The sequence below is a fragment of the Dreissena polymorpha genome, chromosome 11 (assembly GCF_020536995.1).
Source record: "Dreissena polymorpha isolate Duluth1 chromosome 11, UMN_Dpol_1.0, whole genome shotgun sequence".
Lineage (NCBI taxonomy): Eukaryota > Metazoa > Mollusca > Bivalvia > Myida > Dreissenidae > Dreissena > Dreissena polymorpha.
Window position 1 is genome coordinate 34215377 of NC_068365.1, and position 11852 is coordinate 34227228.

Consider the following 11852-nt stretch of genomic DNA (forward strand, 5'->3'; position numbering starts at 1 on the left):
ATCTTTGTGAATTATAAACACAACACAAAATAATTGTTGAGTAATCGAACATTAATACGCATTTAAAGACGACGCAAATAAGATATTTTATGAATTCAAAACAAGTTTATGCATTGTTTAAGTTGTCTTAAATTGTTATTTTTTACTTTAATAAGATGGTTTTGTATGTTATTATAAAAATCTATTATTAAATTCAAAAGAAACCTTTCCATATAATAGCAAATTCATATCAATATATTCATAATTAAAAAATGGCGCATTATACTTGATGATCTATGAAAATGCGATGAATGAATACCCTTAAACATCATAAGAGTTCACTGCATGAAATGCGCAATAACGCTTAAATTATTTTCTTTCATTACATTTACGAAGATAAAACAAATCATAAGATTTAATAAATACGATATTAATGATACTGATACATGAAAATATAACAAGTACATAACTCTAGACATCATGAAAAAACTTCGAGATATATGGAATGATTGAATAATAGTGATGCAATAATACAAAACAACTTAATAGAAAAAACACAACATAAAACTTGATTGCAAAGACAAAGGATTTTAATACATACACCAACAGTAAAGTTGCAAGAATGGAAAAAACGCAAAAGATAGGATTGCTAAAATATGAGATTTGATGACCTACACCCAATTTTTGTATATGTTATCAAGTGTTTTTTTTTGTATTTTTGTGTTTTTTTGTGTGATGCTTGAACGATTATGTCAGACTGTTTTTATTCCGAAACGCAAAACAGACGGCCGTGTATGCTGTTAAAAATCCTGAATGATGTGCAACACTAAATGTTCTATGATAATTAAAGTGAACGTCGGGTTGGTTGTGGAGTCTGGTAGACGGCGATTCCGAGCGTAAGCAGAACGTCGTGGTGCGGAAGTGGCATGCTATTGTGTCATTTGGCTATTTGAGTGTTTATGCCAACATGGCAACACATTGTTTAGTAAACGTAACTTTGTATAGAACGTTGAAATTAAGGCTTTATTGTAAAATATATAATGTCACGTTGTTTCACTGCGACACCCTGCGATGTTTCGGCGCGACACTCGACGCGAATCAGAGTTAGCGATTTCATTTAACGGAATGACTTGGGTGTGGTCAGCCATAACAGTGCAGTTTTATAATAAACAAACGTGTCATTACAATGCATACTTTTATTAAATCTCACTTAACTTGACCATCAGTAAATCTTCAAACATGCATTATCTAACGCATACACAACCTGGAAGTTGAAAACGTTTATAACAGTAAGAAAGTTATGCTTTTCTTATTTCGCAACTTGCGTGGCCTTGGCTTTCTTTGGCCGTTTCATACAAAGGCCACGACTTTGTTAATTGCGTTTTGTGTGTGTAATTTTTTTTCTTGCTCTTCTTGTATGGCGATTATTCATTTGGTCAAATAAATAACATTGTTGATACTTTGTATATAAAAAGAATTATATCCTTACAATGCAACTGGAAGTGCACATTGTTTATAATTGAATACTAAACAGACGCAGTAAAACTATTTGCTCTACTTTAAACGCATACGTCTATTCGCTTTGTGACTTTTTATTTTTTTTAGATGGGGATACTTTTATGCAGCGATTAACCCTTCTACCGACCCGAGTAAGCCAGCAAATATTTCTTGCGCTGCACTTTGTTTTTGTTGCACCAGGTAAAGTTACCCGTCTATATTTTAAACACTATACTTTTGAGCTAATGCGTTATCTTTTTTTTAAATAATCAACAGAAAGATAAAAACACATTTTATTCTTTCTTGACAATTTGTACATTTCACATAACCATTCCTTAATAAAGCCACACGTGCAGAATTTCGTTAACTGATAGTTTCGATATGAATATTTGATCTATAAATGAAAAAGTATGCTACAAATGTAATTCTATAAGTGTCATTCGTGCAAACTATTGATTTGACCGTACCTGAGCACATGAGTTTATGTGTGTAAATGGTTGCTTTTCTTTGCATTTAATTCATTATATCATCAAATACTTGTATTTTTACGATAATTAGCAACACACATATTTTAACTTTTCTCTTTTGTGTTGTTATGAATATACTTTGATAAGTCCTTTTAATCTGAACGTTTAGATAAAGTCCGACAGTGTGCGTTTTCTCCACTTTATTTTAATGACATAATAACATTCGAAGAACACAATAAAATTAATTTCGCAAGAGCTTTGTTAAAATGTTTACCATTAGTTGAGCCCAACCCACTTAATGCGAAGAGCTCTAAATATTGCATGCATCATTTCCTATTCGCGTATTAATCTCTAGTAAGTAATGCGCGAATGTCGTAATTTAAGCGAGTATATACGACCTTATGACGTTTTTCAAAACATATAAAAACAATGATGAATGCACAATTAGAATAAAAATTAACAAGATGTTGTACCAGAAATAAAAGGACAGTTAAATTCAATAGCAAGTAATTTTCTGTTGTACATCAGAATACTACTTCATGTACATGTAAAATTTAGGGAAAACCCAATTAAGCCGTGCTAAATCGTTCATACATACATTTCTGCAACAAATACGAGTCAACGTGTCGGTATCGATACGGACATGTTTGTTATACTTTTCATTGACGTAAATAATATTTTATTGATGATGTCATATGAATATTGCAAATTGATTTCAGATCACATTCCTCGTTCATATTCATATGTTGGATTAAGATTGTGAAAATTCAATGTTGCTTTTGAAATCAAATATACTCGCATCAAATGGCGACACATACGTTATATAAATATCTGCCATAGTCATTGCTACAATATCCAGATGATTATTATCACACAGTGGTTTGCAGTTATCAATTATCAAATATGTGCATAATATTTTGTTTTTGAAAGCCCGAAATGTATTCCACAACATATAATTGACACCAATCACCATTTAATATGTTTCACCCAATGTCTGTGTACTTGTGTCACTATTCAAACTATTAAATTTAAAATACAAAGCCACAAACGTGGATGTATACTGTCAACCGTTCTTGAATTTAGCCATTCCATTCATGACGACGGAACTCGGGGACCTGTAAACATTTTTGCATCATTTCGAAACGTATAGCTTAAACATTCACAAACGTTCTTTTTAATAATAACACTTTGGAATATCGACAAAACGATGCTTTTGTATTTTGCATAAATCCGACCCTGAGCAGAGTTTGACGATGACAATTAAGCGTCTTCTAAATCCAGAGTAGGAATAAGACATTATAACATTCGGCTGTAGCGACTTCTAAATCCAGAGTAGGAATAAGACATTATAACATTCGGCTGAAGCGTCTTCTTAATCCAGAGTAGGAATAAGACATTATAACATTCGGCTGTAGCGTCTTCTAAATCCAGAGTAGGAATAAGACATTATAACATTCGGCTGAAGCGTCTTCTAAGTCCAGAGTAGGAATAAGACATTATAACATTCGGCTGAAGCGTCTTCTAAATCCAGAGTAGGAATAAGACATTATAACATTCGGCTGAAGCGTCTTCTAAATCCAGAGTAGGAATAAGACATTATAACATTCGGCTGAAGCTTCTTCAATCCAGAGTAGGAATAAGACATTATAACATTCGGCTGAAGCGTCTTCTAAATCCAGAGTAGGAATAAGACATTATAACATTCGGCTGAAGCTTCTTCAATCCAGAGTAGGAATAAGACATAATAACATTCGGCTGAAGCGTCTTCTAAATCCAGAGTAGGAATAAGACATTATACCATTCGGCACAGTAATCATTTTAAGACCGTTGTTACAGCGATAATAGTTATAAAAACTTAAATTATATTGGGAAGATATCATTCCTATGATTACATGTCAAGCTTGTAAAACATCTCGTTTTGCTAAATACAAGCGTTTGTTTTACCTGTTAAGAAATAAACAACATTTTAGATTTTTAGTAATTTAACAAATTATAAACGTTCACTAGTTTTAACTGTCTACTACGATTCCCAAACAATTAAATTGTGCATGAAGTAATATCTTCACATTTACAGTAACTTACAACATACCAGATAACAAAAATAAGTGTCATGTAGGGCCTGTATGTACTAGCATTAATAGTGAATAAAATATTCTACTTCTTTTGATCAAATTGGATATCTGTATTATGCATACACACCTAAGCTAGATTATCAGGTATCTTATACATTTAATTAAAATTTCTTCGTAGGATGCCTTACAATGATATCATTTTATGATTGAAATTTAAATGGCTGTTTATTTTGTTTATTTATGCTTTATTAACACATATGTGTATTGTGTGATTAATAACTGCATTAATACGATGCTCGGCATGTCATTTAGCCACTTTAACCACTTATGTTTTTATGGACCGTTCCAATGTGGTGACCCCGGCTTTAATCATTTTAGTATGTTTTTATAGTGTGCTTCATATATTGTTTTTCATTTGTATTGGAAATCCTCCTTAAAATAAAGAATAATGACATTTGGTTTAACAAATAAATCCAAAGCTAAAATTAATATTTACTGATATCTGTTTTCAGAGTAGAGATATTCTTTCAAAATAGATAATGGATGTTCAGAGACTGCACGAGAAACAAACGAAGAGATATAATCGTCGTAAAAGGTGAAGTTGCCGGTGTGCAGCTTTATAGCCATTTCAATATTTTGCTCGCTAATAACGTGGTATATAGAAGGTTACAACAAAACCAATCTTCAACCATGAAGAGAAAGTGTCGATGCCTTCACTCATAACGGTATGCGTAAAGCTTATGCCATATTATGTCACTTCATAGAGCGCTTGCTGTCAGAAGACGTGGCTCGGTAGGCCAAATTCATTGCAGATAATCAACGAGGGGACCGTATACTTTTATCAGAGGGGGTAATCACGTGATGATCTAAAGGAAATCAAGATGGCGGCGTCCGTTCCAAAACAGGTATTTTTCGCCGTTTTATACCCTTTATTACTTTAATTTAATTATTAAATGCAGCTTACTTTCCAGCCAATCCAGCAACAAAGTGATTAGCGTTTATTTCGTAGTAATATTCGTTTTATATCTCGACTTTACCCTGTGCACAATTCCTTAGCGGGAGCCCTTCGCCATGTAATGTGTGATCTTTGCTGGGTTTCACTTATTGAACTACTGTCCTGCATACACATAGATGCATATTTATATTTTTAATCCGTATACGAGTATGCTGTTTATGTTTATAAAAGCGGTCTGGTATGAGGTAGATGTCTTAAACCTGTCTTATACAGTTTTATTACCCAGAATCGTGCATGATCTAAATGGGTCCCAGATTTGATATGATCACAAAAGGGTCCCGTTTTTAGGAAACAGCAAATCCTCATTTGATACTTATGTTTTAAGGTCATTTACGTCCCAGTATTCACATAGTTTGCAGCTTAATATGCTTGTGTGTGTGTGCGCGCGCGCGTGCGTGCGTGTGTAAAGTGATGGGTATTTAGGCTTTAGGCAAAATTGTAATGTCACCCTTAGTTGTTGATTTATGTTGCTAGGTTTTGCTAGAAATAGTTCATGTAATGTTAAGATGTAAACACATAAAATAATAATGATCAAACCGAAATTTTCAGGAGAATATGGCATCGACTTCAAGCACTTCAAGCATGGCGCGTCTCTGCACTGAGTGTGGCCGACTGTTCAAATCAAGGTGTGGCTACAGCCGTCATATCAGACAGCACAGTGGACAAGCCCCATACCGGTGTTGTGGAAAAAATGTTATTTGACAAGGACAAGCTGAAAATGCACAGATATTGCAGACCATCTCGTGAAATATATCTCGATTTTACTTGTATTGAATAGATCTCGATGTGTCTGTACCTTTTTATACATAACACAAGTTGTTATACATAAGACAAGTTGCTATCAACTCTGTTACTATTAATACGTGTACCTCTTGTGAATATATTGTCTGATGAATATCGATGATGGTTTTTCGTTGTTAAATGTCTATAATGCTTTGTATTCATAATTTAAAATCGAAAATTATTTAAGTGCAGTGAGTGGTATTCAAAGCATACGTTGTCACAAATGTATTCAGCTAGAGCACAAGCTATATAAGCCCGAGTTGTTGAAAATCTAACAATTTCTAACATGTCACATCAATCATTATATATTTTTTTTTACAGAAATCATATTCACGGAGAGGCGGCCCGCGAGGCATGTTCACAGTGCGGGAAACTGTTTGCGACCCGCCAACAGGTAAAAAAGCACGTGACTGTTGTACACAACGATAGTACAGGAAACTTTACCTGCGACACGTGTGCAAAATGGTGCAAAATTGACATGTTCAATTCTTTTCAAATGCATTATGAAAACCGTATTTGTGAGTGTACGCGAATGTTAATAATATTTGCATTTATTACCCAATCAAATACTGATAGGCTACTACGTATGCTTGTTCTAACTTTTACCTTAAATTTTATCATTCTGATTACCGTACAGCTAAAAACATTAAGCTTAAGAATCTAAAATATAAACTGTTTAAATCAAAATAAAACAAAAACAGGTTGTTTCGAATACAAGTTACTGTTTTGTAGAGATAAAATCAATGCTCATCATTAGATGTTTTGATTATGTATTTACCTTTCTTATAAATGAGATGAGATAGTATCATGTCATCGTTCGTAGGTGTTATGTATATGAATCATGGTAAATATAAAACTTCTTGACTCTTCATGGTATATGTTTATAATTAATGCATCAATTAATAGTCTTCTCATTGTTAATGATATTGTATTTGCTGACTATCACTTATATAATGATAAACCGTATTATAAGACTCATTTAGCATATGAAAAGATGTATTTGCCGCCTAGAGTTTTGGATTTAAAACTTTGATTGAAAAAGTATTGAAATATGCAAACACGTTTGATAATTTTTAACTAGCACCGACATCTGGACCATTTTATGTATTTGATTATTTTTTCGTAAAATTATGAATAGAAAATAATTGTTTCGACTTTTTAAACTATTGTTTGATAATGTTTATATATAGACAATTATTGTGACAAAATACTATTTATTACGCCAAACTTATTAAAGTAAAAGTTAAAATGATAGATAATTATATAGTTCTAAATGTGTGCATACATTTTATGGTAACCAATACTCAAACAAAGAGGATTGTTAAGTCACTGGGAAAGATTTTTTTTAATTTGACAATATAATTTTACTGAATGATTATTTATACTGTATAAGAAATGAAGTTTTCATGAAATGTTATACATTTTCTTAACGCATCAGATTAAAAAAAACACATGTACAAGCGGTTTAGTTCTTATCATCCTTCAATCATAAGGGGAAAAAAACACTATTGACCAATCCACGTTGCAGGTGATACTAAACAAGGGACGGATATCGCGTTTGCTGTCTCAAGCCAAGATGGCTCTTGAAAGGCACGATATCCATCTTACGGACTCCGGAGATAGTCGCTGTATCACGAATTATTGCAATCCGTGTTAGTCCCTATGTATGTGCCGCGCCACTTCCTATGAATGTTTTAAAGCGGCTCAAAGTAAGATATTACCATTACACACGCAGAAGAAGAAGAAGAATATAAGTGAAAGAACGTCGCAAACTCAATAACTTGTATAGTATTTACTTCTTTATATAATTGTAAATCTATACTAGTATTTAAAACGCCCCCTGTTAGTCTCTGCCATGTCAAACATTTCTTTCAATGCCCTTTATTCGGTCAGAGAGACCGTTCATAAACAGTAAAGCAGTGTTTTACAGGTACAGCTTACCAATTTCGTATGAATTTCCTTGAGTTCACCGTGCTCCAACCATGTGGCCGTCTTGGCGAAAAAAACAACAAGACCACAGGAAATTACCCACCGATTTGAAGCCAAATATATGTTGACATTCATGCAACTATTTTTGCACCTGCCATTGCATAAAAATCAAACACCCTTTATAGCGTCGCTCATGGCGAATTTTTATTGAAGCTAGTTGGGTCCGGTAGTTAGCAGTAAAGGACGGAGGGAACAAACCATGCCGGCTTCTTGCACAGTAATATATATAAATGTATACGTTCAGTATGCGCATTGCAATCTTAACGTGTCATTCTAACGAATATTGTTCTATAGTCAAGTGTCTTAACAATTAAACTGTTTCATATGTTTATACAATAATCTTAAGGTACTGCACACAATCGTCAAAGTAAAGATAAAAACTACAGTATTCTAAAACATTTCGAAATACTGCGGCTGCGAACGATATTGAAATCAAACATAAATCCCCTCATTTTACTAATATGAAATTCTTTCACAACAACTGCGAAACGTGTTCATATCTAAATTAAGATATTCGTCATGATTTTCAGCGAAAAACAAAACGAAGAGTAAAAACCACAAGCAATGTATTGTTGCGAAATACATCCTCATATACACATGCAGAGATACAACGTAGGTGTAAATACAACGTCGACCGCGTTAACGACAAGATAACGGTTAATCTTATTGTTTATTGACGCTCGTAATATTAAACACTTGTAGTTTAACAATAATGGTTTCTTTTAACCCGGTACCTGTGATGTGTCTTTTGATGGCATCGTTCTCCATTCACGTATATGGACAATCAGCGGGTAAGAAAGTCGATATGTTTTCGTGCTCATAATGATTTTATTAAATAACATCTTTTAATTGAACATTCATAATCCTTGCTAAAGAATGCTTATGCAATGCACTTTGTCAACAAAAAACTAAATGAAATTATTATTACTTCTAGGTACAGCGACATTCATCGTAGGGGTTTATTCGTCGTTTCTTTGGCAAGGTCTAGTTTAATTGGTCATATTAACCCTCCATGTTTCAGGAATATCATGCCCATCGTGCATGCACGTTTCCTACAAAATATCCAACACGCCGTCGATGTTCAGAATAATAATGGAGCGGCTCAGGTCCGGCATGACAATTGCTGACCAGGCATGCGCAGACAACATGGTCAAACCGGACGTGTGTCCTAAACCAGATAACACGTGTCAACGCATTCTTATAAATGCAGTTGCAAAAGGCCTGAAGAACGTATTTCCGAGTAAGACATGATTTCTTTCACAATGTGTGTGCTGAGACACATTCGGCGTCCACACATAATACAGTTTAAGGCGCGGAAGGACCTCATAAACTTAGAAATACACATACGTGCTGTATTCAGAGAATACTCTTGTTTCTATTTAAACAAAGTTATCCACGTTATTGGGAGATATTTGAAGATATGTTTTCATTGACTCAGATGTTACAATTTAAAGTAATAATACCTTATACGGCATGACATATATTTGAATGTGTTCTTCTTTTCTATTGATTTGTTTCATTCATATAACGACATCCAAATATAACTACAATAACTTTTCTACACGCCATCGTGCATTTATTTTATAAAAATAATTCGCCCATATATTTTGTCAGTACGCTTTGTTCGTTCCTCCAAATTTTTAATTTGATGGAATTGAGTTTGGCGTGGGTCTGAAAAGATTTTTTTCATTAGTCGTTTCTTCCCTACTCAATGTCCGTCCTTCCGTTTGACCACCGTTTCATTTTACCGTCTCTCTGTCTGTCGCCCTTACCGTGTCCACGCAATATTTCAGACACTGATTAGTGAGTCATTAATTTGATGAAGCTTTTTTTTTGTAATTTCGTTCCGGTCTAATGATTTTATATATGAAGGTAAATATTCTTTTTCGACTGAGATCTCAGACATTTCTTATCCGAATATAATGCAAAATGATATGCAAAAAAAGGATGGACGTAGGCATCGTTTTCACTTGGAGTAATTATTGTTTTGCTTATTAAAATGTCAAGTTTTGTCTCATATACATATACAAATTCGAATATAATCATACTTGATGTGCATCCTTCCTAAAGGTTGCGAATCCGTATGCGATTGTGTTGGCCCAGTACTTGTTTAGAGACTTATTGAACTTCTAATTTGTTTAAGTCATTGTGTAATAGATTTGTTTTTATTTCTGTGCGAGAGTATTTTATTATTCTTATAAAATACTCAGACTTTTGTCCAATTCAGATGCAACACTTGAGTCGACGGTGACAGTGCGGGGCTGCGCTACGGTGGGATTCTTAAATCAGAATCCCGGATCCTGTGTAGACCTGTCCACACTTCCGGAAAAAGACAAGAACAGCCTGATAGCATCCGTACAAAAACTGTATGCGCAGTGGAGGGAGGTGACATACCAAGGTCAAATTTGCAACGGACTGTTGACAAATAAGCAACTTGGCTTTCATGTAAATTTGGTTAAGTCTCAAAACGACTGATATTAATATCACATTTTATACATTGTCCCGATGTGTTGCAACAATGTGAAGCTAAAATAGAATTGCTAAATCTACAACGGAAATTAATGGATAAACGTTCCATGTTAATCAATATGCTCTGCATTTTATGAATGCCACGTATTCACCTCTTTCATGTACGTTTGAATAGTTTTTACATACATTTTATTCTAGTAATTTGGGAAGGTTTAAAGAGTTGGCATTCAGTGATTCTGATTGTAAATGTATGTATATCTTTACAACATGATCTAATATATGTTAATATATCGATGATAAACTTATAAAGCTGTATTTAATTTGTTAGAACTAAAGAATAATATTTATTATATTATTATTATACAATTATATTTATTTAATTCGGTTGTGAATACTTTTTGATGGAAAAGATTTAAATCAAATTCTAAAACGACACTCGCAAACTTACGTATAAACAAAAGGGAAATAAGCCACCGTTTTTACAAGTATTAAGAGCGAAGCTAACCCAATCTGTCTCGCGCAAAGACAAACAGTTGCGCCGATACCTTTATTACCAGTGTGTAAATCACACGTTCTATCATTGAACGTCCCGTGTCGAAATATTATATAAACAAAGCAACTACTCAGACCTTACTTTTTTATAGCACAATCAATATAAACTTCATAAATACAAAAACTCACAATATGCACAAACATTTAAATACGTGGTGCGCTGTACTTCATGTCACTGAGCAGCTCTCCAACAGATCTTAACCCATTTATGCCTAGCGGACTCTCCCATCCGTCTAAATTGGATCGATTTATTTCCAAAATTAGGGATGGCTAGTATATTTATTTCTATATTTAGAATATTCTTTACAGAAATTCCTTTAAGCAAACAGCGCAGACCCAGATGAGACGCCGCATCATGCGGCGTCTCATCTGGGTCTACGCTGTTTGCCAAGGCCTTTTTTCTAGACGCTAGGCATAAATGGGTTAAAGCTACACACTTGATATAATGCAAGTACGTGATATCCGTTATTTTGAGCAATGCTTTGAAAAAAATCATAAACATTTCACTTCAAACAAAGTCTGTAGCTGTTGTTTTTTTTGTGTAAAAGCTCCCAACGAATAAAGTATTTCTATTATATGTATGTATCCATCTGCCTATGTTTGATGTTCAATCTTTTAAAGTGGTATTATGCGCATTTTTCACTGTTGAATTGAGCTGAAAAGATTTAACAGATCAAAAGAGTTAGTTAAAATGTGGTAATTGACCAATTATCTGCAACTCATCTTGCTACCAGTTGTTTATAAAAAATATACATTATATTCGATATTTTACATGACTGTCAAAGTCCTTTAAGACGAACGGAACTATCTTTTTATTAGGATCGGAGTTAGTGTTCGTATGTCGTATGAACGAATATGCACTAAAACTAAATTTAGATTCACATCGTACATCGAATCATTTTGTCGTCAGTTGTCAAAACGAAAGTACGGTTGATATTCAAATGCATTTTTCTCTTTCCGGGATATTGTTTTAGTATATATATGCTGCATTAACAAATATAAGTGTATACTCGTATGAAGTGAAAACAC

General features: G+C 33.7%; 1 protein-coding gene across 1 annotated transcript; it reads left to right on the plus strand.

Moving 5' to 3' along the window:
• The first annotated feature begins 8429 nt into the window (after positions 1-8429).
• On the plus strand, positions 8430-10526 carry LOC127851414 (uncharacterized). Its single transcript, XM_052385194.1, has 3 exons — positions 8430-8593; positions 8824-9042; positions 10030-10526. Exons 1-3 carry the CDS (start codon positions 8515-8517, stop codon positions 10275-10277), a joined length of 546 nt encoding a protein of 181 aa, XP_052241154.1. The 5' UTR covers positions 8430-8514; the 3' UTR covers positions 10278-10526.
• The last annotated feature ends 1326 nt before the right edge of the window (positions 10527-11852 follow it).

Bases quoted from the DNA above. Each gene is read 5' to 3' on its own strand.
- LOC127851414 (XM_052385194.1), top strand. From the start codon at position 8,515: ATGGTTTCTTTTAACCCGGTACCTGTGATGTGTCTTTTGATGGCATCG. The intron at 8,594-8,823 runs GTAAGAAAGTCG...TCCATGTTTCAG, and splicing joins CGTATATGGACAATCAGCGG to GAATATCATGCCCATCGTGC. The intron at 9,043-10,029 runs GTAAGACATGAT...TGTCCAATTCAG, and splicing joins CCTGAAGAACGTATTTCCGA to ATGCAACACTTGAGTCGACG.